The sequence below is a fragment of the Dasypus novemcinctus genome, chromosome 9 (assembly GCF_030445035.2).
Source record: "Dasypus novemcinctus isolate mDasNov1 chromosome 9, mDasNov1.1.hap2, whole genome shotgun sequence".
NCBI classification, from domain to species: Eukaryota; Metazoa; Chordata; class Mammalia; order Cingulata; family Dasypodidae; genus Dasypus; species Dasypus novemcinctus.
In genome coordinates this window covers 94,564,763-94,592,626 of record NC_080681.1, presented here as the reverse complement: position 1 = coordinate 94,592,626, position 27,864 = coordinate 94,564,763, and the positions used below count along the sequence as shown (strand labels likewise).

At 40.6% G+C, this 27,864-nt stretch overlaps 1 protein-coding gene and 2 pseudogenes across 1 annotated transcript in view; 1 reads left to right on the top strand and 2 right to left on the bottom strand.

Moving 5' to 3' along the window:
- PPT1 (palmitoyl-protein thioesterase 1) overlaps positions 1–16,070 on the bottom strand; it is a 54,303-nt gene extending 38,233 nt beyond the window's left edge. Inside the window, exons 1-5 of the mRNA XM_004450628.3 lie at positions 15,925–16,070; positions 12,975–13,084; positions 9,379–9,506; positions 8,988–9,058; positions 5,585–5,687 (exon numbers count right to left, since the gene is read on the bottom strand). Coding sequence (XP_004450685.1) covers positions 5,585–5,687; positions 8,988–9,058; positions 9,379–9,506; positions 12,975–13,084; positions 15,925–16,048 — 536 coding nt within the window. The 5' untranslated portion in view covers positions 16,049–16,070. The remainder of the gene's footprint in view (positions 1–5,584; positions 5,688–8,987; positions 9,059–9,378; positions 9,507–12,974; positions 13,085–15,924) is intronic.
- Positions 11,374–12,442, bottom strand: LOC139439687 (poly(rC)-binding protein 2 pseudogene; annotated as a pseudogene).
- A 4,378-nt stretch (positions 16,071–20,448) lies between the features above and the next one.
- Positions 20,449–22,977, top strand: LOC101432777 (ankyrin repeat, SAM and basic leucine zipper domain-containing protein 1-like; annotated as a pseudogene).
- Positions 22,978–27,864: the final 4,887 nt, after the last annotated feature.

Here is a 27,864-nt window from a genome sequence, read left to right as displayed (position 1 = left end):
ATTCATGTGTTTCATTAAATTTGGGAGATTTCCAGCCATTATTTCTTTGAATATTCTCTCTGCCCCTTTCTCTTTTCCTTCTCCTTTCGGTGTCCCATAAGTTATTCAGGCTCTGTTCACTTTTCTACATTCCGTCTTCTTTCAGATTAGATGATTTCAATTGTCTTGTCTTCAAGGTCATAAATTATTTCTTCTGCTGTTGAAGCCCCAGAGATTTTTAAAAATTTCTACTACTGTGGTCTCCAGGCCTGTTTGGTTTCTTTTTGTAACTTCTATTTCCCTATTGATATTCTCTTTGTATTCATCTATCTTTTTCCTGACTTCCTTTAGTTCTTTGTCCGTATTTTCCTTAGCAAATTGAACATATTTAGGATAATTTTTTAAAAGTCTTTGTCAGGAATGTCCCAGGTCTGATCTTTCTCACTGACAGATTTTAATGCTTTAACCTTCTCCTTTGACTTCCTGTTTCTTTGTATGTTTTGTATCTTTTGTTGAAACCTTGACACTTTGATATTTTAATATGTATTGCTGGAATTTAGATCTGAGGCATCTGTTCCTTAAGGTTACATCCAGCTAGTGTTAAAGCATTCCTTGAATGCAGGAGCTAACAAAAATAAAAGATAAAAAAGAAGACACCTTTCCCAGTCTTTGCTGATTCACCTGTGTGAGTGCTCCTCTTCAGAGCTCATCTATAAAACGAATTTAGACAACAGCTCTAGGCAAAACACCGGGGCCTCCCTGCCTCCTACCTCCGTCATGTATTATGGCTTGAGGAACCCCCCTATTTACATGGATACAAATGTTCCCTCTTCCTTAGGAACAGTTTTCGCACAATCCCAGGCACTGCACAGTATGTCTGACAGCCAACAATCCTTGCTACTGGCAGTATAACTCGAGTGAGCCACCCTCTACGTGCAGGGCACGTTCTGGGCCTGGGAGTCCCTCAGGCCACCACCAAACAGACTGGGTCTGACATACATGCTCCTAGTATGTAAAGAGGGTTACTCTGTTCCCTCTGAAACCAGAACCAGAGATCTGCACTGGGAACATGGGCTGGCGCCACACTGAGCTTTTAAGTGGTCTTTTTCTTGATTTGGCCCTTGCCCTGAAAGATGTTTCTGCCAATTCTTGCTGGTTCTTCAAAGCTTCTGTGGGGGGATAGAACCCTAAAGTTTCTCATTCCACCATCTTGATCCTAGTTTTTAAAATTTTTAGACTCAAAATTGAAAAATCTAAACCTTTCATGCTTAAGTACAATATTAATTTTTGTTAACTTAAAAAAATATAACTTTTTAACTATCTAGATTAGGTACCACGGCCTCCAGTTTTCAAAACCATGAGTAGCTGAATGCCTTATTTATAGTTTCCCCTTGATATCCTTCTTCTAAGATATAACAGATTTGGAAGAAAAAGCAGATGTTTCAAGTTTATTGAATTCAGAGCACTAACAGAATATGAAAATAAGTATACAATGATTGGATAGTATCTTACTGAATAAGCAAAGCAGATTTACAAACTATCCCATTAAATTTTGTTGTGATTTTTACAGAATATATTTTTAAGTCTGCTTGCTTCTTCCAGAAGATTGATTTTGACTCTCAAATTAACTTGATTTTTTACATTGAAAATAATTCCTTAAAGCTGGGAATTAGAATGTCACTTGAACACTTATTATTGTTTTAATTTAACAAATTACTTTAATGTCAAGGCATTTATTTTTTATGACAAAGAAACAATTATAGTCCTTTTTTATGAAAAAAGAAAAAGTCTGTATTATAACATTTCTGTTTTTAACATGGAGCATAGCATTTAGATCACATATATCTTTCAAAGTTATGCACATGAATTTGTGTATATTAGCTACTATTATTAAACAATTTATTATAATCAATAAACAGTTAACATTTATGATGATAACCATTTGCCTTTTTATTATGTTACAGTTTGCCAAGTGCTTTTATTTTTTTTCTCTTATTTATCATCTCAGAATTCTGTAATATAAGTAGGTTATATATTAATCCTTTTTTTTTTTTTAATAGAGAAAACAGAAACTGAAGCACCAAACACCTTTCTCAAAAGCCAAGTGTTAGCAAGGGATAGAACAAGCCCTTGAAAATAGCCTGTAGGTGATGCCTTTTTCCTAAGACAAAATACTGTATCTGTCCATTTGTGCATTAAGTAAGACTGTTGAAATTTCCCTTAAAAAAATTAAATGACCTCTATAATACTATAAACCTCAATTGCATTCCAAGATTGCCTTGCTGAGTTGGAAGCAAAGTTGTGGGCTTCTGGCTAATAGTCCAGGTGGTTGTGGCCACCTTGGGTACAGCTGTGGAGATTTGCTGTGCATGGGTAAGCATCATTCATTATTGTGTATGAGCTACCCCTTCTTCTACATCAGAGAGGGGCTAAATCCCTTTGCCTGTGCCCAGTCTGAAAAATCTCAGGCCTACTTGAGACTCATGACCACCACTTGGTTCTATCAAATCTGTTGCTGGGGCTTCCAGGTTGGGATGAGAGGGAGAAAGAGTTTCCCAAATGAGGAAGTTCCCATCCCAGAAAAAGGGAGGTGTGCTCTGCAGGGGCTGCAGCATTAGAACTTCTTTTCCCCCCGCCCCCTGCCCTGCTGTTTTTTGCTGTGTCCATTTGCTGTATGATCTTCTGTGTCTATTTCTCTTTTTATCTGCTATTCTTGTTTTTCTCCTCTAAGATTCACCGAGATTCAATGCCGGGGACCTCTGATATGGAGAGAGGTTCCCTATCAATTGCGCCACCTTAGTTCCTGGTTTCTGTTGTGCCTTGCCTTGACTCTCTCCTTCGTCTCTCTTTTGTTGCATCATCATCTTGCTGCATGAATCGCTTGCGCAGGCACTGGCATGTCACACAGAAATGATTTTTTTTACCAGGAGGCCCCAGAGATCGAAACTGGGTCCTCCCATGTGGTAGGTGGAAGCCCAATCACTTAAGCCACATCTGCGTTCCTAGAACTTCTTTTTGTTTAGAGGCATTTTACACCAAAGCTGGTAAACGTGGTATTGATTAAGCAGACTATGATCCTATGAGTTTCCTCTGGCTATATCTTTTGATGATGTATCAGAAGCCACAGATGTAGGATATGTCCTCCTAACCAAACACAGCGGGCTTTCTCAACATCTGGAGAAGCTCTATATGAAATTCTTGGTCCCATTTTGGGTGGGATTAATCACATTGACCAGAAAATGCATAGCTCTGTACATCATGGGCAACTTAAGCTCAGAAGTCATCTCTACATTTGCTTGTTTGATCCTTACATTCAATATTTTGTAGCACCATATACTATTTCTCAGGGTCATGAAAACACTTTCCAATTTCCTTGCATCCTCGCTGGAGCCTGTCCTCCTGTGTGGGGCCCCCATTTTGTACTCTTTTTTAAAACTCCTATTAGTCAGATATTGGAGTTCCTGAATTACTCTAATTTTCTTTTCCATTCTTTTTTTCCCTCTACTTCTTTATTCTCTAATATCTCTAATAAATGTTTTATTTCAGTTATCATTTTTAATTTCCAAGATTTTCTCTCTCTTACTCTGATTATTGATTTTATTAGCATTCTGTTCTTGAGTCATGGATGCAATCTCTTCTTATCTCTCTGAAGATAATAATTACAGGCTTTTTTGTTTTGTTTTTAAGTTTTCTGATCCGTGAATTGCTGTTTCTTCCTCTTTACTTTTTATTCATTTTGGTCTGTCCTTCATGTTGGAAGCTTTTTTCCAGACAACTGTCTGGTGGTCCTTGGCTCCCTATTCATATATATATATATATATATATATATATATTTTTTTTTTTTGATAGTTACAGTTATCTATTTCAACATTTTCCTCTAATACACTGGAACAAATGGTAATGGTTACAAAATGAGATTAATGTCAAATAAAAAGCCCCATCTTCCCCAGTATGTTAGTAAATCCTGGAGAGACCTGATTTATTGGAAGATTCTAAAATGTCAATTTGTAAGTTTTTTCTCTTGGGTCAGTCAATTTTTCCAGAGAGAAGTCCACCAAAGTTCTGCCTAGCAGGCAATAAGCCTGGCTGTTCTCATTTTGGAAGGTGAGTAGAAGGAAAGGGCGTGGGTTTTCAGTATGGCACCTTACCACCATTCTGTGCTTCATATTCCCAAGTCTGGTGCTTCTCTAGTTAAATTTCTCCAAAGAATAAATTTTGCTTCTCCAGTCAGGGTGGGGTAAGATGAGTTAGATATGCAAGTTAGAGACTGGGAAGTCTGACCATTCCTTATACACATTTCCAACAAGGAAAATCTGTTTTTAGCCCTTCCAAGGTATTTTATACCTCTAATTTCTGAGGCTTTCTGAGCTATAAAAAAAAGTTAGCCTGCTCTCCTCTGGTGTCTCCCTCTACAGACATAAAGGTTCAGCTTCTTCTGCTTTACTAAAATAATTATCACTCACTCATCTGCTTTATCTCTTTCAAGAACATGTTAGCATCTTTTATTACCTCTTATCTCCTGTCCTATTCTCTTCCCCCTTGTGAGTTTATCCCTTTTTATTTGTTTGTTATCACTTCATTAATGTTTAAGGAGAAAGAGAAGATAAACACATTAATCTAACACTTTTCATCCATACCCAGGTATTATGCTACTCTCCCGCCCAGACTGCTCATTTATAGTTATTAATATAATTCTGATTGCCAAGGATTGTGTTTTGGTTCACAAAACAAAGAAATGTAAAGAAAGAAAAGGATGGATTTTTCTAAGGTATCTGGGTAAGAGTTAGAAGAAAAAGAAGAATGGAGTTTAAAGAGGTCAAACATATCCATGAGAACAGAGACTTGGTAGGATATAAATAACCTGGTATAACTAATAAAAACCAGGTGATGTGTAAAACATGGTATGGTTTGAGTTAGCCTGAGGGGAACAAAAGGAGGTAGATATAAAGCATCTTAGTTTCTTGCCCTGACCATGGGGTGGCACTGTGGACCCAAGAGAGATTTGTGGCAATCTAATGTAGCCAATGGGCAGGAAAAGAAAGGAGAGCTAGCTGCAGGCTCCTTCTATGTGAGTCATTCACAAGGCTGTGCCTTGGAAAATGGCTTCAAGGAGGTGTTGAACCAAAGAGTTATTATGAGACAAGAATGATACATTTGGAACACAGCAGGATGGATACCAGAACCACATTGGCTGAGACTAAATCCCAGTTATCACCTAGAATATTCCAGACCTCCTGACTCAGAATTTCTAGGGACAGAGCCCTAGAATCTATTTTTAATTAATTGCCAGGTATCCTGATATATAGTTAAATTTGGAAACAAATGCAAAAGAACATATTCCCAAAGTGATTCTGTATTTTTTGAATGAACACCCAAATACATGAGTGGATGGTGACACTGATATAGGAGGCTAACAACAGAAAAAATCTGTCCTCCAAATATGAACAGTAATTCCTTAGGCTTAGTATTTTCTAAAGGTTTTTACAAAAAATATCTCATTTGAGTATCATTAGCAACTACTCTGGAAATCACTGACAGCATGAACATCTGCACAACATTTTCCCACAGCGACAGTTCTGTATTGTTTTCAGCCAGCCATACATACCGTTCTTGAACAGTTTTTGAGTAAGCCCCAACATTCAGTGTTTTCCTGATCAAGTCACAGACATGAGAGCTCTCTCCTGGGCACCGAGGTAGTCCAAAAACACCTGCAGTGACAGAAGACAAATATCCATTCATTCAATAAGCATGTACTGAATATCGACCAAGTGCAAAGCACTGTGAGAAACCATCAACAACCTAATAAGAGTCAGCTGCTGGTTCATCCATTTATTCCTTAAAAAATAATAGATTGAGAGCTTATAACCTAACAAGTTTCCTTCTGGTGCTCTCATACTCTTTCCTGGCAAAGGTCCTTTGCACCTGCTCTTCCCTGAGGATGTGCTTTTCTTCCTCCTTTGCATGGTTGCGTTCATTCTCATCTCTCAGGTCTTAGCTTGGAAGAAGCCTTATCAAACTGGCCTAATTATGTAGCACCCTTTCCCCACTCCAGTCCCTTCCCCCAGTTATACTCTTTTTTTTTTTTATTTTTTTTTTATTTTAATTTTTCTAATTTTTTTTTTTAATTTTTTTATTTTTTATTGACTTTGTAATAATATTACATTAAAAATATATATGTGAGGTCCCATTCAACCCCACCCCCCCCACCCCCCCCTCTCCCCCCCCCCCAACAACACTCGTTCCCATCATCATGACACATCCATTGGATTTGGTAAGTACATCTTTGGGCACCTCTGCACCTCATATACATTGGTTCACATCATGGCCCATACTCTCCTCTATTCCATCAAGTGGGCCCTGTGAGGATTTACAATGTCCGGTGATTACCTCTGAAGCACCATCCAGGGCAGCTCCATGTCCCGAAGACGCCTCCACCTCTCATCTCTTCCTGCCTTTCCCCATACCCTTTGTCCATTATGTCCACTTTTCCCAATCCAATGCCACCTCTTCTATGTGGACATTGGATTGGTTGTGTCCATTGCACCTCTATGTCAAGAGGAGGCTCAGATTCCACCTGGATGCTGGATGCAATCCTCCCATTTTCAGTTGTAATCACTCTAGGCTCCATGGTGTGGTGGTTGTCCTTCTTCAACTCCATCTTAGGTGAGTGTGGTAAGTCCAATAAATCAGATTGTAGTTGCTGGAGTCTGTTGAGGCTCAGGATCTGGCTATCACATTGTCAGTCCAGAGATTCAAATCCCCTAAATATATCTTAAACCCCAACATTAACTGCACCTCCAGCACATTAGCATGAAAGTCTTATGAAGGGAGATCCCATCTGAGTCCAGATTCACCACACATAAACACCATTTCCAAAGAGGGGCCATCTGCCCTGGTAGTTAACCCCATCGGCCATGACCATAACTCCCATGGGTCTCTTTAGCCCTCAAAGGAACCAATATCTGGGGGTTGTATCTGCTTTATCTGTCTCTCTGACTCTGCTCAGTTGTGCATGAGGGCAAACCTTCTGCCAGCCTCCAGACTCTTTTTTAGAAACTCGTAGCCATATAAACTCATTTCTCCTTTCCATTTCCCCCTTACTTTAGGTCAAACAGCATTTTAAAGTCATGGTATTTTATGTAGACATGGATATTCTGCTGATCCGCATTGAACCTTCCGTATAAGGTCATTTTCCAGTTGCATCATCAGTTGGTAGTTGATAGTGGTCCCTCGTTGCCAGGGAGGCTCATCCCCGGGTGTCATGTCCCACGCTGGGGGGAAGGCATTGCATTTACATGCTGAGTTTGGCTTCGAGCCCAGTTATACTCTTACCCTCATCAATAATGTTTTCTCATTGCCAGGCATAGTTATAGCACTTATGGCAGCAATTAATTTAATCCTCACAACTTCTATGTTGAATAGATATCATTATTTGTCCCAAAATAGAGATAGGAAACTTTAAAACAGAGAGGTTAAAAACTTTGTCCAGGTTAGACAGTAATGATAGAGCCAGTGTTTGAACACAGGCAGTGTGGCTCCAGAGCCCACACCTTTAACCACTATAACCACTATTCTGTCTCTCAGATATTATCCCGATTTTTTTCCTGTTTATCACTGTTACCACTGTCTATATTTGTTTAGTTATTTCATGTCAATCTTTTCCTTCCCCTCATCCCCCCACTAGAAGGAAAGCTCCATCAAGGCAGATACCTTGTCTGTCTTGTCCCTGGCATATAGGAAGTGCTCAAAAAATATTTGTTGAATGAATGAATGATAAAGCTGTTTTTATCAACTGGTATTTGTATAATATTTATACATTTAAAAAGTATTTTCCTACCTATTATTTCATTTCATTCTCCCACAAGATGGGCAGGGCCAAATTTTAATTTCCCCCATCTGTGAAAGTAACCTAAGCTACCAAATTACTTGCCCCTGAGTAACAGAATAGGTAGATCCAAGTTTCCTGATAATAAGTAGAATCATTCTGCCTCCATACCATACCAGCTAAAGCTCTATCTAACACAAGAGATAAAATGTCTAGTCCAAAGAAAAAGGCCTCCCCAAAAGCATGTAATTCAGTCTAAATAGAAAACCTATTGGTTTCCAAAGGGTTTAGTCTTTGCTCTTAATTTTATAGACAAAAAATCTTAGGGGAAACGGACTTGGCCCAGTGGTTAGGGCGTCCGTCTACCACATGGGAGGTCCGCAGTTCAAACCCCGGGCCTCCTTGACCCGTGTGGAACTGGACCACGCACAGTGCTGATGCGCACAAGGAGTGCCCTGCCACGCAGGGGTGTCCCCGCGTAGGGGAGCCCCACGTGCAAGGAGTGCACCCCGTAAGGAGAGCCGCCCAGCGCGAAAGAAAGCGCAGCCTGCCCAGGAATGGTGCTGCCCACACTTCCCGTGCTGCTGACGACAACAGAAGCGGACAAAGAAACAAGACACAGCAAATGGACACTGAGAACAGACAACCGGAGGAGGGGAGGAAATTAAATAAATAAATAAATCTTTAAAAAAAAAGAAATCAAAAGGAGAATTTCAGTCCCCACTGCCATAGAAAAAATAGCTTATATGAGTTTGTACCTCTTTGAATAAACCAGTTTGTCTAGATGTATTTAAAAAAAAAAAAAAAATCTTAGGCACTAGTCTTTACCTAAGCCTAAATTCAATAGGACATTGCCAATGTCAGGAAGCAAGGAAAGGTCATTAGATTTTCCTAATACTTCGACCACCTCCTGCTACATGGCTGCAACCATCTCAATTCCATGAAACCATGCCAATTTAACTGGAAAGAAGTGGATGGCCACCTGATGATTCATCTGTGTTCCAGGCCTCTTCCTATTTTTCTTCAATTCAAACTAGTATGACACAAGCAACAGAAACAGGATTTTGCAAGGATAGCTGACTTCTTTTGCAAACAGAGCTATTTTTTTTTGGTCTTGTTTTGTTTAATCAAATGGTTACATGGGTTAGAACAGAGAAAAAAAGAAAAAAGCAATCAAAGTTACCTTGATGTTGTCCCCCAACTGAGATCAGATTGATCATGGGAGGTGATGGGCATCTCTGGGCCACTGCCCTCCTGGGAAAAAAAAGAGTTGTCAGTTCTGTTAGGTGGAAATGTATCATCAAGATCAGCTTTACACACCAAGCTACTTAATCCTCCATGGTTCCCTAAAGCCACAGAGTTTTAAGGATATGCTTCTGATAAGGGCAAACATAAATCTTCATTTTTTCATAGAAAATAAATTAAGTTTCATAAAGTTTCTTACATAGGACATTTTAGACTAGTTTCCTTTCCAAGACAGCTGAGGATTTCAAAAGAATCAGAGCAGTTCTATCTAAGTAAAAGGAGAAAATCAATTTCATGTAAGTGGTGCTACATCACAGAAAGGGACTTACAGAAATTGGCCTCCCTGGGAGAATCCCATAGCGTTATAGCCTTGTTGCAATTTAGGATCCTTAGTGAGAATCTGACACACTGTTGTTACTTGGGAATTCACATTCAAGAAGAAGCTGTTCTCCACGTCCTAAAAAAGAAGCCACAAGGAAGTGAAAGAATGGGGCTAGGGAAGCTGATGTGGCGCAGTGGTTGGGTACTGGATTCCCACATATGAGGTCCTGGGTTCAATCTCCAGCCCTGGGACCTCAAAAAAAAAAAAAAAAGAAAAAACTCATTTTGGGGAAACGGACTTTGGCCCAGTGGTTAGGGCGTCCGTCTACCACATGGGAGGCCCGCGGTTCAAACCCCGGGCCTCCTTGACCCGTGTGGAGCTGGCCCATGCACAGTGCTGATGCGCGCAAGGAGTGCCGTGCCACACAGGGGTGTCCCCCGCGTAGGGGAGCCCCACGCGCAAGGAGTGCACCCATAAGGAGAGCCGCCCAGCACGAAAGAAAGCGCAGCCTGCCCAGGAATGGCGCCGCCCACACTTCCCCTGTGGCTGATGACAACAGAAGCGGACAAAGAAACAAGACGCAGCAAATAGACACAGAGAACAGACAACCGGGGGAGGGAGGGAATTAAATAAATAAATAAATCTTAAAAAAAAAAAAAAAAGAATGGGGCTGAAAACAACCATTGGCATCGCCTCTAAGAGGTGAAATTGTTTACGTTGGTGTCCTCATATAAGGCACTCAAGAGTTAAAGAATCATTGTATGATTTCTTGCCAAAATTTTATATTTTTCCACTGTGGCATCCAGCTTCTATTTGCAAAGAAAAAGCTCTAGTCCATCTTTCAATTAAAAAAAAAATTCCTGACATTACAGACCTAAATAGGATTTTGCAAGGACGACTGACTTCTAATGCAGAGCTGCTAGTGTTCTGGGTTTCTTTAAAATCAAATGGTCACATGGGTTAGAACATGTTTCCTTTTTGTTTTTTCTTTTTTTTTTTTTTACTACTTTTTAGTTTGCTTTAAAAATTTCAAAATATATTTTTTTACATTCTAAAACTGAAATGTATTAATATTCCATTCTTATATATCCATAACAAGCAGGAAAAAAATTCAAGAGCAAAAACAAAAAACAGGAAGAGGCTTATAAAATTAAATACTCAGCATTAACAGCTGAACAGAGAAAGGGATTATAAAATGCTTTAATTTAAAAATCAGGGGAATGGATGTGGCCCAAGCAGTTGAGCACCTGCCTCCCACATGAGAAGTCTCAGGTTCGGTTACTGGTGCCTCCTAAAGAAGACAAACAATGAGCAGACAATGAGTAAAAAAACAAAACAAAACAAAACAAAACAAAAAAACAGAGCAGACAATGAGCAGAAATAAAACAAGCAGGGAGTGGATATGGTTCACATGGGAGGTACTGGGTTTGGTTCCCAGTGTCTCCTAAAGAAAAAACAGACAGTGATCAGACAACGAGCAAAAAAACAACAAACACAAAAACAAAACCAAGCAGACAACAAGCGCAAAAAACAATGAACAAACAGATGAGGGAGCCATGGCGTGGGGGGGTGAGACTCACAAATGGACGGTTTTTAGAAACCCTTTAAAATTTACAAAATTTTTTTTTTTAAAGATTTATTTATTTATTTCTCTCCCCTCCCCCCCCCACCCTGGTTGTCTGTTCTCTGTGTCTATTTGCTGCGTCTTCTTCTTTGTCCGCTTCTGTTGTTGTCAGCGGCACAGGAATCTGTTTCTCTTTGTTGCGTCATCTTGTTGTGTTAGCTGTCCGTGTTGCCCATTCTTGGGCAGGCTGCACTTTCTTTCGTGCTGGGCAGCTCTCCTTACAGGGCGCGCTCCAAGCCCCACGTGGGGGACACCCCTGCGTGGCACAGCACTCCTTGTGCGCATCAGCATTGCACGTGGGCCAGCTGCACACGGGTCAAGGAGGCCCAGGGTTTGAACCCCAGACCTCCCATGTGGTAGATGGAACACCCTAACCACTGGGCCAAGTCCGCCGCCCTACAATATCTTTAAATTCTGCAATGGCTGATTGTTCAGAAACTACACAGATGGATCATGGGTGGTGGTGAACAGCAGAAAGGGATCACACGTGCATCCATATTGTCCACACTGCGCCCCATCCACGGGTCCCCAAGGAAAGCCTGATACCAATTAAATATTGAGCCAGGCTAAGGTTGGTGGCAGATGCAGTGACGGTAACCTATCTGAAGATCCTTCCACTGGGTTCATAATTTTGATCTGTGCCCCAGGCATCTGACAGGTCTCACTGATTTTGGTGCCTTGATGCTCGATTACGCAGCGAATCAAATCATTTGGAATGGTGAATTCATGAGAAGTAGCCTGAGTAGATACATCTACACATGCACTGAATCTGTTGTTACCATGCAACCTAGGAAAATGAGACTGTTTGCATTGCCAACTGGGGCAACTTGGTCAAATTTGGCTGTGGAATGGCATACTGTCCTTGAATGTACAAGTTTCTAGAGGTGGTCCCTCCAGGTCAGGGTGATGTGGGGAAAGCTCACACTGTCACTGCCTGTGCTGTATCTGTCCTGACTACCTGCAAAGATGTCCAGAGAACTGGAAGGTATGGGAAGGTCACGACCTTCAGAGGGGACATCAACATGACCAGCAGATCAGTATGATACACTCAGTGATGGACTGGAGAATGTCAGCAATAGTGATGACCTGCTCAGCTGAGTTGGAATTATATCCTCTGTCACCTAGACCTGAGCCCCGTGCTTTCTCATGTGTCCCTTGATCTTGCAGCCACCTTTCCCAATGAGAGAGTCATACTGACTAGAAGGGACCACCAGCCTCAGGGTGACCAGGGGTCTGCTAGCAGCTGTGTTATTGGTCACAGAGCAGCTGATGTCTTCTAGTTTGTCAATGATCATAGCAAAGTCTTGAAAGAAGGCATTAGGGGGGTGGGGGGTATATGGGGACCTCATATTTTTTAATGTAATTTAAAAAAATAAAGACAAAAAAAAGAGTCAGAAAAATTTTTTAAAAATTAAAAAAAAAAGAAAGATGGCAATAGAGGGCCCAGCCAAAGTGATAATTCTCTCGTGACATTTCCCTTCTGAGATGTTGATACATGCACCACTCTCCTTGTGCATCTTCTTAACTGATTCTCCCTTCTTTCCGATGCTAACTGCCAACTTCCTTACCATGCTTAAGTAGCCAAGATGGTGGTGTCCAAGTCCAGCAGTTTTCTGGGGAGCTGGACTTTGGATGGTCAATTCTTTGGTCACTGGTGAGGGTGAATACCAAAAACTGCAGGCAGGAGGCAACTGAGGGAAAAGGGAAGTGGTGGGAAGAGGAAGGGCAGGAGGCCAGGGGAGGAACAACAGAAGTGAGAGGGAAGGCAAGGGTGGCCCCTGCAAGAGTACAGAGGAGGAAGGGGAGTATGGGGGATGGAGGGGGAGGGGGAAGAAGGGGTGTCTAAGGGTAAGTGTGTAGGAGAGGGTGCAGGCTACGGCTGGCTGGCTCTGCTCGTCTGGAAAGGTAAGCATTTTAACTGGACAGTTCTGACACCAGTCAGCAAACCTTCAAAGGAACAGAACTATGAACAGGCTTACCTCTCTCACGGTTTTCCCAATCTCCAAAGACAAGACATAAATTCCAGGTATTTTCTTCTCAACCATTTTTTTAATAGCACCCATGCTTAAGGGATTACAACAGCTATCTCCTAGCCAACAAAAACAATGATGGAAACTCATGAATACAAACATTATTTAACTCTTAACTTGCACAACTTGAGAGCAAGTGTCTCCTTAGATTTTTCTTTTTTTTCACTACTTTTTTTTATTACAGTAGTAGGTTTACAGAAAAATCCTGCAGAAAGTAGAGCACTGCCATACATCACCCCCCTAAACGCACAATTTCCCTATTATTAACATTTTGCATTAGTGTGGTATCTTTGTTTACAATTGATAAAACAATATTATAATTATACCACTGAGTTAGTTATATTAGGGTTAACATAGTTTACATCAGTTTCATTCTTTGCATTGCATAGTTCCATGGTCTTTTTTTTTTTTTTTTCTGGTAACTTATATACAACCTAAAATTTCCCATTTTATCTGCTTTCAAATAGACAATTCAGTGTGTTACATTCATGAAGTTGTGCCGCCATCATCATCATCCATTGCCAAAATTTTTCCATCATCCAACCTCCTTAAATTCTGCACCCGAGGTACCTTACTTGCCTCATCCTGGTCCCTGTTCAGTTTCTCTTCCTGTATTAAAGGAGCCAGAGCTAAGAAGTGAAAGCAGACTTACTGACCACTGAGTGGGAGATGTGGACTGAGCTCATGTCCCATTTTGAACTTAATCATCCTATTTTCAACCTGTGAGGAGGTTAAGAAACATTTTTTTAAGAAAGAAAAGTTGAGGCCTCGACTATCTTCTGTTTCTCTCAGATCAACATTCACCACACTGAAGTATAATTGTTATTTCACTGCCTCCTCTATGGACTAACTTGGAGCTCTGGGAGAACACAAGAGTATTTATCTTGTGTCCTCTTTCAATCCCACTGTTGTAGCCCTACAGCTGGCACAGGGCCTTAAAAGTTTATGCTCATAATTCCTCTCCAAGTATTTTTCTTTGACTAACTCCAATTAGGCTTCTGCGCTCTCCACTCCACTGAAACTGTTTTTGTTAAAATCATTAACACTCTTCATATTGCTAAATCCAATAATTAATTCTCAGTCCTTATCTTACTTGACTCTTCAACATTTGATACAGTTGATCAATCCCTTCTTCTTGAAACATTTTCTTCACTTGGCTTCTAGGACAATACACTGTCCTGACCTTCCTCCACCTATACTAGTTGTTCCTTCACTCTCCTTTGCTAGTTTCTCCTGAAACCTCAAATGTAGGAGTGCCTCAGGGCTCAGTCCGTGGACTGCTTTCCTTTTTTATGTGCACTTACTCCCTAGGCGATCTCCCCTACTCTCATGGCTTTAAATACTGTTCATATGATGAAGGTTACCTACTTAAATCTCCAGTCTGTATCTCTCCGTCATTGACTCTGCACCCCAAATGTCTATACAACACCTCCTGGGTGTCTAACAAGCATCTCAATATTAATAAATCCAAAATCAGACTCTTGATCTTCTCCCCAATCTAAATTTGCTCAGCCTACAGGCTTCCCCATTTTGGTAAAGTGACATCATCCTTCTTGTTGTCCAGGTCAAAAACCATGAAGTAATCTTTGACTTCTCTCTCTCACCCCACATATGATCTGTCAGCAAATCCCATTGGTTCCACCTTCAAAATATATCCAAACTTGTTGTCAGTGGGGTGACTTATGGGAGCCCTGTATGACGATATACATGTTTGTTTTGTAAGTTCAGAACTCTGACTATATACTTAATGTTTATGTATGTTCATATATGAATGATATATTTCAATAAACTTTTATTTAAATATATACATATAAATAGATTCAAACTTTGACCACTTTTCAAAACCTCCATTTTTACTATGCCAATGCAAACCACCATCATGTCTTGTTTAAAGGATCACAGTAGCTTCCTAACCTGTCTCCCTGAAACTGTCCATGACCCCCTACAATCTATTCTTAACAACCAGAGCAATCCTTTTAAGTCTAAGTCAGATCCTGTCACTTATCTCCTCAAAATTCCCCGAAAGCTTCCCATCGCACTCTAGCCAAAGTCCCTACAACAGCCTTAGTGGGCCCAACGACATCTGTACCTTCCCTAACTCTCTGATCTAAACCCCTATCCTCTTCCCTTTGCTCACTCAGTTAAAAGCCACACTGACCTGACTGCTATTCCTTGAGTGTGCCATATGTACTCCTGCCTCAGGGCCTTTGCAGTTGCTGTTCCTTCTACGAGAAATCTTCATGGGATCTTCCCTCACACACTTCAAGGTTTGCACATATGTCACTCTCAGTGAAGTCTTTCCTGACCTTCCTCTATAAAATTACAAGTCTCTGCCTCCACAGTCTCTATCCCCCTCCCTGCTTAATTTTTTTCCATTGCACTTATCAGCACTTGATACCTGTTTTACTATTTTGACTGATTGTCTCTCCTTCCCACTGGAAAGTAACTTATAAAAGAGCAAGCAATTTAGTCTTTTACTTCACTGCTGTAACCTCAATACCTAGCAAGAACCGAATAACTAGGTGTTGAATGAATGAACTGTAGGTGCCTAACAAATCCCTGTTGAATGTGCGATTGAATACAAGAATGGATGTCCCGATAATGTTGCCAGATGCCTGCTGGTCGAGTGCCGAGTGCCGCATCCTGACGCTACGGCTGCGAGAAACCAGGACAGCCCGTGAAACTCCTAGCACAGTGCACAGCGCACAGCGCACTATGAGCGCTCACCAGAAAAGAGCCCCCCTCTCCCTTCCGAATGCAAGATAGCCTCCAAAATTCTAAAACGCTGGGCCAGCCGGGCGCTACGTGACCACTGTCCCCTATACCCTCTTTCTGCGGAAACCAAGGTTGGAGAGGGAAAGAGCCGCCAAACCATTCTACCCTCTTCTCATTCACTCACCCATCCCGTGCCAGATCACCAGCGGAAGCGGCGCGGGCGGCTCAAGACGCGCGGGCGCCGAGACCGCGCAGGACGCGGGCAGAAGAACTGTAACCAAGAGGCAGAAGAAGCTGCGCGACGCCATCTTGGCCCAATCACATGACCGCGGGCACGCGGCGCCGGAGGAGTCGGCGGCCGCGGCCTGGGCGTGGTGCGGGCGGGGGCGGTAGCATCTTCTTCTGAGTTTCAGCCCGGCCCAGCCAGGTGCGCATCAGACCTGAGCGCGCAAAGCTGCCAGGTGCCTCTGGCCGACTGTTGGCTAGGCCTGGGATTCTGCTCTCTCGTAGATCACCCGCTACAGTGAATTATTTGCACTTGCCTGAATGCTTAACAAACAAAATGCTAACATTTATTCAGCGTTTACTACCTATCAGGCACTATTCTAAGTGTTTTACCATCTATTAATTGATTTAATCTGTATGGCAACGCTGTATACACCTCTCCTCGTCTCCCCGCCATTTAACGGGTTAGGATACTGAAACCCTGAGAACTTGGGTAAGGTACCCAAGGTCACAGAGAAGGCAAATGGGCTAGGTCCAAAGTCCTTACCTTTTTCCCCTTCCTTTTAATAGACTTCACTTTTTAGAGAGTTGTAGGTTTACAGAAAAAATCACGCAGAAAATAGAGTTGCCATGCACTGACCCCTCTCCCCCACTGAGTTGTTACTTTTAACCACTGCACTACATCGCCTTTGGAAGAAAAATATTTTGAAAAAGAATAGGAAAGACTCACCTCTCTATTAGAAATGTGTAAGGGGAGGGCTAATTTCCACCGGGGCTAATCGTGGCAGAATGTGGTATTTATTCTGGATCTTAAAGGAAAAGTAGGATTTTCAAAGTCAAATATGAAATGTGGCATGAGCTAAAGCACAGAAAAGGAAAACTATGCCTGTGTTCCAGAAAGACAGGGCTTCCAGACTGATGAGTACCTCTTGGATGTTTAAGAGTGTTGGAAAAGCCCACTGCCCTTTCTGATGCTGTTGGGACTGATAGTTACTTGTTAATGAAAAAGTCAATTAAAATGCAGCATCATAAAACCTTATACATATTTACCTTAAATATTTTCTAATTTAAGACAAATTCTTTCACTTATCATTTGAGGTAGCACCAGGCTTTTTCTGTGCATGTGGGGCCTAGACTGGAGAGTTTTTTTAAGTAATTGTGTTTTTTGCCTTAATCATCCATGTTTTTTGTTTTGTTTTTTAAAGATTTATTTTTTATTTACTTCTCTCCCTCCCCAGTTGTCTGCTTTCTGTGTCCATTTGCTGTGTGTTCTTCTGTGACCGCTTCTATCCTTATCAGTGGCACTGGGAATCTGTATTTCTTTTGGCTGCATCATCTTGTTGTGTTAGCTCTCCATGTGTGCGGTGCCATTCTTGGGCAGGCTGCACTTTCTTTCACGCTGGGTGGCTCTCCTTACAGGGCGCACTCCTTGCGCATGGGGCTCCCCAACGCGGGGGACACCCCTGCGTTGCACGCTACTCCTTGCATGCATCAGCACTGCGCATGGGCCAGCTCCACACAGGTCAAGGAGACCTGGAGTTTGAACCACAGACCTCCCATGTGGTAGGTGGACGCCCTATCCATTGGGCCAAGTCTGCTTCCCAATCATCCATGTTTCTTAAAGTGTTTCTTTGAAGTTGAACAACAGCCGAAAGACAGTTTTAAAGCAGCCTGGAGAGGATTGTGGAACAATGGCAAAAGGCTAACAGGCAGAGTTGAATGCTCTTACAAAAACAACAGAGAAAGAGCCAAAGTTGTCTGAGGGACCTGCTTTGGGGGTCAGCAGACCAGAAGAGTGCTACACAACTCCCGGGAGGGTGAGGGACAGAGAGACACAGGAAGAGATGGCGCAGGCAAAAGAACAAACCAAATATCCTGAAGAGATACAGGATTTAATACAATTAATCAGTGATAATCACACTCCTAAATCACTTCAAAGATTTACAGAAAATATGACTAAAGAAGTAAAGTATACTAAAAAGACACTGGTAGAGCATAAAGAACAATTTGAAAGCCTGCAAAGAAAAGTAATAGACCTTATGGGAATGAAAGACAAAATGGATGAGATAAAAAATACATTAAAGGCATATAGTAGCAGATTTGAATTGCTTGAAGGCAGAATTAGTGCCTTAGAAGGCAGAATATCTGAACTGGAAAAAACAGGAGGACAGAAAGAGAAGAGACTGGAAAAAATGGAAGGGTCTCAGGGAATTGAATGACAATGCGAAACACAGAAACATTCACATTATTGGGTGTCCCAGGAGAAGAGAATGGAAAAGGGGCAGAAAGAATATTTGAGGAAATAATGACTGAAAACTTCCCAGCCCTTATGAGGGACATATAAATCAATATCCAAGAAGGTCCCTAGTCTCTAGGTCAGGGAGTAAGCCTGCTATTGTGCAAGTCCCACTCCAGGCTGGTGGTAAGGACATAGAGGTGTTCATTCCACAGAGGAAGAAATAACCCATGCTGGCCAGACTGCTCTCTTTTGGACTTCAGATATCCAGGAGTTTGCGTCTTTACTAGCAAAGTCAGTAAAATCATGGGGTCCTAGTCAAAAAGTGTGAATAATGGACACTACAGTGTAGTTGATAGAGTAAGGTGTGGGAATGATTATAAATGAGTGAAGTACTGTTAGGCACCTGTGTCCAAGTGAAGCCTAAGAATTGGTCTAGACAGATAGTATGATTGTCTGCATTATAGTCAAGGACAGCAGGCTTTCCAACATCTTGAAATGTTTCCAACGGTAGGAAAGGCTGTTTCATTTAGCTCTAAATAAATGTCAAGTACATCATCAACAGAGTCTTGTTTAATTATTGTGTCATTAGAGAGAGGATACCATGTACCTTCCTCTTGTTTATACTGAAGGGTCTGATTGCAGAGATTGACTGGGATAGTCCCTAGATAAGGTCCAGTGCTGTTATCATTCTTTATGCAAAGAGAGAAATTCATTACAGTCTGGGAAATTTGTGCAATGGGGGCCCCCTTTTCTTCAAGATTAAGATAAGTCCAATGGGGCAACCATTTCTAATATTTATCTATTAATTACCCATCCCTTTTGTCCCCTACTTGGTCTATGTGAATTATGCCTTTTACATCTATCCAGGTCTGAATGTCTATAGGTACAGCCAATAACCGTGCCCTTTCAGTGAGGTCTAAATTAACACATACCCAGCAATTTGATAAATAGTCCAGGTTGGCAGCCCTTTGTACAGCTGGGGGAAGAAGGATGGCAAATGGCAAGGGACTAAGAAGGAAAGAGAAGGAGAAAGAAAAAGAAAGAATGTGTGTTTCTTGATCCATGGGTCTTGGGGAAAGCTGTCCATATCAGTTGTCATTGCAGTCGCCAGTGGCATACATTTCTAACGGTTAGTTGATGCTCATTTAAATTGAGATAGGTATATCCAAGGGCCTATACCAGCAAGTTTAGCAGCACATTGATTGGTGGGGAGGACCTGATAAGGTTCTTTCCAGTCATGTTCCAAAGAATTTTTAAATTGATATCTTTTCTCGGGCACATATTCTCCAGACTGCAGACTCTTGGGATCATTTGGAGTTAGGTGATGGTCTCCTCCTTCAAAGACATCTTCAACCTCTGAAACAAAAGCTTGAGAGTAGCTCATTAGAGCTTCACAAGATTTAAGGTCTTCTTGAGCAATATTAGGATCTATAAAACATGTGAGGAAGTAATTTTATGGGGTGAGTATGCTTTTTGAAGGGGTTAAGTGAAAGTTGAGCAGGACTAATGGAAATATTTTAGGCCAGGGTAATTCTAGAAAGTCAGTAAGCTTGGCTAATTGTTGTTTGATTATCCTGCTGGTCCTTTCCCCCAGGCTGGAAGATTGGGAGTGGTATGGGCTAATACTGCCTTTGATATACAGGGAAACCTGCATATTTCATTAATTATTTGTCCTGTAAAATGAGTACTTGATTGCTATGAAATTTGGTGGAGCCACCCCCAGTTGGAATGATGTTTTCAAGTAGTTTCTTTTTTTAAAAAAGATTATTTGATTAAATTAATTAATTAATTTATTTCTCCCTGCCCTCCTTGTTGTTTGCACTTGCTGTGTGCTGTGTCTTTAGGAGACACTGGAAACTGAACCCGGGACCCCCAATGTGGGAGGGAAGTGCCTAATTGCTTGAGCCACCTCTATTCCTTGCTTTGCTGTGTCTCTCATTAAGTTTTTCTTCTTGTGTCTCTTGCTACATCATCTTATTATGTCAGCTTGTCACACCTGCCCATCAAGCCAGTTTGCTGTCTTCTTTAGGAGGCACCGGGAACTGAACCATGGACCTCCCATGTGGTAGATGGGAGCTAGTTCCTGAGCCACATCTACTTCCCCCAAGTAGTTTCTTGGCTATAAAAAAGAAAGTAGCTTGTCTACAAGGGAAGGCTTCTACCCAGTGAGAGAACATACTGATCATTACTAGCACATATTTATGAGAAGGGAAAAGCTGGATAAAGTCTATATGCCAGATTAGCATGGGCCTGGTAGGTAAAGGAGAATGTTCCATGGCAAATTTTAATAGCTTTCCTGGATTGTATTGTTGACATGTTTGACAAGGAGTATAGACCTGATGAGCGATGTTATAAAAGCATTCCCCCACACACTTACCCATTATTTCTATCATTTTGGTCTTTCTGAAGTGTGTGAGTGAATGAAGTGCTCAGAGCCCAGTTGCTTGAGCCACATCCACTTCCTAGAGCACTGATAATTTTAAGGCATCTGGCAATACTGGGCAACTGTTAAGCCCTATCCAGATGTTTTAGTTAGGGTCTAGTATACAGCCTTATTCCTTCCATCAGGAAGATTTATGTTGTATATACGTATACATGTTCCACAATTTAAAAAGAAAGGAAGGACGGAGGGAGGGAGGGAGAGAGGGAGGCAAGAAAGGAGGGAAGGAGGGAAATTAAAGAATGACAATTAAAAGTAACACATGATACTGGATGGGATCTAAGAAATGGAGGAGAAAAGGCTCAAAAAGACATTATTGGGACATAAGAAATAATGGAATATAGAATGTAAGCTTTATACAATGTTAAATTTCTTGGACTTAATAACTGCATTTACAGTGACTACATAAGTGAAAACCCTTGTTTGTAGGAACTGTACACATAAGTATTATGTGTGCAACCTTTTCTCAAATGGATAGATAGATAGATCGATAGATAGATAGATAGAAGATAGATAAGTCAAAGGTGGTAAAATGTTAAAATTGTTAGTCTGGGTATCTGGAGGGTTGTTGGTGTGTTGGGGTTCTCCTTTATGGGGTTTGCGTTATTTTTGCAACTGTCCTATAAGTTTGAAATTATTTTAAAATTAAAAGTTACAGTTTTGGAGAGAGTGGCCGGGTGGGTATGGCAGCAGCAGTGGGACTGTGAGGCTTGCCAGTAACTAGTGAAGGAAGAGTAGGGACAGCAAGAATGATGGCTGGGAGATAAGGTATCTCGACCAGGCATCTCAGAAATTAACAGGGCCGTTATCCACTGAAGAAAAGAATGAAACATTTAAGAAAGCATTGACCACAGGAGATACTGTGTTAGTGGAGGAACTTGTGGATTCTGGCATTAGCGTAGATTCCACTTTTCGGTATGGATGGACTCCTCTTAGGTATGCTGTTAGCATTGCCAATGTAGAGCTGGTTTGGGTCCTTTTGGACAGAGGCGCCAGTGCAAGCTTCGATAAGGATAAGCAAACTACTCTGATAACTGCATGTTCAGTTCGTGGCTCAGAGGAACAGTTCTTGAAGTGTGTAGAACTACTACTTTCAAGAAATGCTGATCCAAATGTTGCTTGTAGGAGAATTATGACTCCAATCATGTATGCTGCACAAGATGGTCACCCTCAGGTTGTTGCTGTCTTTGTTGCTCATGGAGCAGAGGTTAACCCCCAGGATGAGAATGGTTTTACTGCTTTAACAAGGGCAGCATGTTAGGGTCATAAACATGTAGTTTTGAAGTTACTTGAACTTGGAGCTAATAAAATGCTACAAACCAAAGATGGAAAGACACCAAGTGCAATTGGAAAAAGAAATAAACATCTAGAGATCTTCAGCTTTCTTTCTTTATCTTTAAAACCATTGGAAGGAAAGCTTCAACAATTAACTAAAGAAGAGACTATTTGGGAATTGGATGTGGCTCAAGCAGTTGGGCTCCCATCTATAATATGGAGGGTCCAGGGTTCGATGCCCAGGGCCTCCTGATAAAGGTAAGCTGGCCGTGCAGCGAGCTGGCCCACGTAGAACGCTGCCCCACGTGGGAGTGCTGCTCTGCACAGGAGTGCTGGCCCACACAGAGAGCTGGCGCAGCAAGATGACGCAACGAGAGACACAGAGGAGAGACAATGAGAAGACATAGCAGAACATGGAGCTGAAGTGGTGCAAGAGAAAGATTGTGTCCCTCCCACTCTGGAAGTTCTCAGGATCTGTTCCCAGAGCCGCCTAATGAGAATACAAGCAGACACAGAAAGAACACACAGTGAATGGACACAAAGCAGACAATGGGGGTAGGGGGAGTGGGGGGAGAAGTAAATAAATTAAATTAATCTTTTTAAAAAAGACTATTTTTAAACTGTTGACAACAGATTCTGATAAAGAGAAAGATCACATATTTAGTTCATATACAGCATTTGGAGATCTGGAAATATTTTTACGTGGTCTGGGACTTGAACTTTTTGGCAAATTTATTAAAGAAAATGGATATAACTTTAATACACATTTTGACCATGAGAAAAGATGAGTTTAGAAAGAATGGAATTACCAGTAGAGTTTGAAAAATTCTGGCTGCTCTTACAGAATTAGAGGTAGAAGAAATAAAATTTGGAGAACTACCTGAAGTGGCAAAGTTGGAAATCAATTGCAAAATGAATGGAAAAATGATCCAACTCACACACCATAAATAGAAGAAGTATCTACCTGGAAAAATAGAATTTTGAAGAGGACAGCTTTTACAGTATGCAGATTTGGGTTTCTTCTATTTATTTGCAAGCTAACCTTCCAGAGAGATTAACCTTAATATTTTTGAGTAATGCATGTATATTTTTACTCATCTTATTCAAACCACAAAATAGTTGCTTTTTACCATTTGTTACACATGTAACTTTACATTCTTTGCCAGTATTCCATAAGAAAATTATGATAGCATAAATCAGAGAATTACTTTAGAAAATGGTTTGTCAATTTGAGTTATAATATAATCTGTTATAGTTTTATGTTAGTTTTGATCAAGCAAAAACTTTTAAGAAATTCTTTAGTTTCATCTTATGACTCTAAACCACATTCAAAGTAAAAGTTTTATCTAATAAATAAAGTTACAATCTTGGGAAAATAATAAAGGCACTAGGAAGATTCTCACAAATATAATAAAAGAACTCATAGAAAAGAGTTCTCCCAAACTCTTCTTGAGAAAATACTTAAAAGAGACAATACTAAGAAACAGACAAAATTAAGACTTCAAGAAAAGGGAAGTCTTGGTAAAAGGATATGTGATGAGCACTGAATCCATTTAAATAATGAATTAATACTGAACATGTGTATGAATTATTCTTTTTAGAATATACATGTTAGACAAACTAACAATGTAAAATAACATGACTAAGAAATATTTGGACCTGTGAGAAAGGATTGTGGTAAATAGCATGGAGTGTGTTAATGGCCTTGTCTTTTACATCAGGGCCAATTGATTATAATTTAAAATGTATTTTAGGGAAGCAGACATGGCTCAACTGATAGAGTGTCTGCCTACCATACGGGAGGGTCCAGGGTTAGACACCCAGGGCCACCTTGACCCATGTGATGAACTGGCCCATGTGCAGAACTGCCGCACTCAAGGAGTGCTGTGCCATGCAAGGGCACCTCTGCATGGGGGTGCCCCACACGCAAGGAGCGTGCCCTGCAAGGAGAGCTGCCCTGCATGAAAAAAGTGCAGCTTGCCCAGGGGTGGCACCGCACACACAGAGCGCTGACGCAGCAAGATGCAACAAAAAAGAGAAGCCGTTTCCTGGTGCTGCCAAGGGTGCAAGCAGACACAGAAGAACACACAGCAAACGGACACAGAGAGCAGACAATGGGGGGTAGGGGAGAAGGGAGAGAAATAAATAAAAAATAAATCTTTAAAAAAACCCAAAAACATGTTTTTAAAAAGACCAAACAACATAATGTCAAAAATCACTAGATACCAATTTGATATTTTTAAGAAATAATAGCTCTTGTAGTTAATAAACCCTTACTTCAAGTCATCTTTTCTCTTAACTTCTTTTAGTCTGTTAAATTCAAGTAAAATTGAATTTACTAGTTTTAAAATAACAAGTATTATGATGCAATTTTTAAAAAGTGTATATATACATAAATGTACCTATTTCTCTATTAGTCTATCTGTATATACACACAGAAAGATATTTAGAATGATGTTCACTGAAGGGTAATACTATTTTTAGATAATAGGATTTAAGGGTTTTAAAAAATCTTTTCTTTGTGCTTTTTTTTGCATTGCTTAAATTCTTAACACTAAAAATACATGTTTTATAAGAACAATAAGCTGATTTTCTTAAAACAAAATAAAAACCTCTGTAGCAGTTTGATATTGTTTATGAATTCCAAAAATAGATATTGGATTATGTTTGTAAACTAGTCTGCTCCTCTGGGCATATTAGATTATATTGGATTCAGAGGTTTCACTTTTACTTGATTAAATAATGATTGAGATTTTGATTGGGCCACATAAGTAGGATGTTGAGTCCCTGCGCCCTTGGTGGGTGGGGACTCACAGAGAAACAGCCCTGCAGAGAAGGGAGTTTGGAGTTTAGATCCTGGAACCTGGGAAGTAAACACAAAGAGAAGGAGATCTGCGAGGGAGGAGAGAAGGCTCAACTGGACACAGCAGAGTTCCCGGGGAAGACAGATAAGCCATTTGCCTGATAGTCTACAGCCGGCCTTGTGGAGAAAGCAGAGCAGCTGAGCCCAAAGAGAAATGAGCCCCAAGAAGAGAGGAACCCAGGACGTCTGAACACTTGTAGAAGTCGGCAGCCATCTTGCTCCAACAAGTGTCAACAGACTTTGGTGAGGGAAGTAACTTATGCTTTATGACCTGGTAACTATGGGCTTCTACCCCAAATAAATTCCCTCTATAAAAACCAACAGATTTCTGTTATTTTGCATCAGCACCTCTTTGGCTGACTAATACAACCTCCAATACTTCTTCCTAGTTTTCAGGCTATGTTTCAAGCTTTTGTACCCAAAATAAAAACCAAAACCATCTTTCCAAACCTATCACCCCTTACTCTCACTCTCTGAGGGCTAAATGGTATTCCCTGAAAATCCTGTCTTTCTACTCTGCCCAAATCGCCTTTTACATTCTAGAACAGGCTCAGCATCCTTATTCTATTTATCCGAATACAGCTCATCCCACAAAGCTCAACCCCTGGTCCGTCTTCTCCCTTGGCCTCCCCAGAGCCCACCAATATTTTAAAATCAAGTAGCTAAAAATATCTATGTAGAGAAGTACCAACAGTTATATCTTCTACTTCCTCTGTATTTGGTTCTAAGAAGAACCATTTTGTGTGACCCAAGGAAAATTCTCTCAATTTAAGTCAATTCCACCTTGTTATTTTAATAAGTAACCCCTGAAGCTTAATAAAACTGTAATAACAAGTGAGAACTTGCAAAGCCTGAATTTCAACTTAACTTCAGAGAGTACTGAAAGTATATACAATGAATATCAATTCAAGAAACAACAGCGACATAAAGTGTCTAAGCTCATAGGTTTCAGTTTTCTATTTTGCACTCAAGAAATTAAAAATCTTTATATAGATTAAGAATTTTTAATAAAGTTGCTCACTAATTAAAAATGCTTATTAATAATCAAGGTCTACACACCTACTGGCTTTTCTTTTTTTCCTTTTAAACTTTTTATTGTATTTTTTTGAAGATACATAGATCACAAAAAATGTTACATTAAAAAATATAGGAGGTTACCGTATACCCCCCACGCACCCCCACTCCTCCGACATCAACAACCTCTTTCATCATTGTGGCACATTCATTGCATTTGGTGAATACATTTTGGAGCACTGCTGCACTGCATGGATTATAGTTTACATTGCTTTTCAATAAAATGAACAATTGTACCAAATGACCAAATACAGTAAATACCCTTAGATGAGAAACAATCTACTTCTGTCATCTGAGCCATTAAAAAAGACCATGATACCATTACCTAGTGGCAGCAATAGATAAAAACAATGTCAAGATTTCTTAGTTTAACTATTGTTAAGTGGGAAAGTTATATCAAACATATCGTTGATATTAAAAACTTTTGAGAAAATGCCTTCATCTATCTTCTTACCCAATAGATAAGAATATAATTCTCTTTCTCTCTTTGTAACATTAAGACAACTTTTAAAGCTTTCAAAATTTTTTTACCATGTAGAGGCACACTTACATACTATCTTAAATTTTAAGAAGAGCATGAAAGAGAAGATAAAGTCTAACTTCCTCCCTGTTTCTTACTCAATCTCACTTCCTAAAGGAAGTACTGAAAGTACTAAAGGCAATTCTGTTAACAATTTCTACCTTTTAATCTTCCTGTTGTTTACATGATTTTTTTCAACCAGTATAATTATTTATTGATTTACCAGCTGTAGCAGTTTGATATTATTGATGAATTCCAAAAAGAAATATTGGATTATGTTTGTAAACTCATCTTTTCCTCTGGGCATATTAGGATGTATTGGATTCTGAGGTTTTACTTTTACTTGATTAAATAATGATTGAGGCATTGATTGGGCCATGGCATTAGGACGTTCAGTCCCCCCCTTGGTGGACGGGACTTACAGAGAACCTGTACTATAGGGAAGGGAGGTTGGAGTCTTGAGCTGGAGCCCTGGGAAGTAAGCACAGAGAGGAGGTTGGTTGTGAGGAAAGAGAAGTAAGCCCCGGGAAGAGAGGAACCCAGGAAGCCTGAACCCTGGCAGACATCGGCAGACATCTTGCTCCAACATATGGCAAAAGACTTTGGTGAGGGAAGTAACATGTGGTAGCTAAGTGACTCAGTGTCCAAAACTTGCCCTGCATGTAGAAGGCAGCTCAGAGAGCTTCACTATGGACTACTGTGGGAGAGCAGTCAAGTCATGCTATCTGGGGCAAAGGATTGCTGGCTGTAGGACATATAATACAGTGCCCAAGACCATAAGAAAACTGTATTCTAGAGAAAAGGAGATATTTTGAACCTGTATAAGAAGAATTTGTAGGGCCAAATGCACTTGCCCAAGAAAAGACATGTGCAGAGAGGATCAGGAAGGCCCTCTACACTTTGACTGGAGCTATTTTCTAGACTCATTGTATACATAAGCTCTGAAGGAGAGCACTTCTATGGGTCAATCTACAAAAACTGGGAAAGGTGTTTTCTTTTTTACCATCTCTTATTACTATTTTGTTGTTGTTAGCTCCTGGCATTCAAGGAAAGTTCTGTCATATACTAGTTGGATACAAGCTTAAGGAAGAGATGCCCCAGAGTCTAAATTCCAATGATAATTAAAATATCAAAATGTCCAGGTTTCAACAAAAGATTACAGAAACAGGCAGTGATGACCCAGGCAAAGGAGAAGATTAAAGCATTAGAAAGCATCAATAAAGAGGACCAGACCTGGGATATTTCAAAGACTTTTTAAAATTCGTCCTATTCATCAGCTGTAATCAATGTATCACACTAATGAAAGATGTTAATAATAGAGTAGTGTTTTAGTTTTCTGGCTGCCCAAATAAGTATCTTTCTATGGGTTGACTTAAACAGTGGGAATTTATTGGCCCATGATTTTGAGGTTAGGACAAGTCCAAATCAAGCCATCATCAATGTGATGCTTTCTTCCCAAAGAGTGGCATTCTGGGGCTCGCTCTTGGT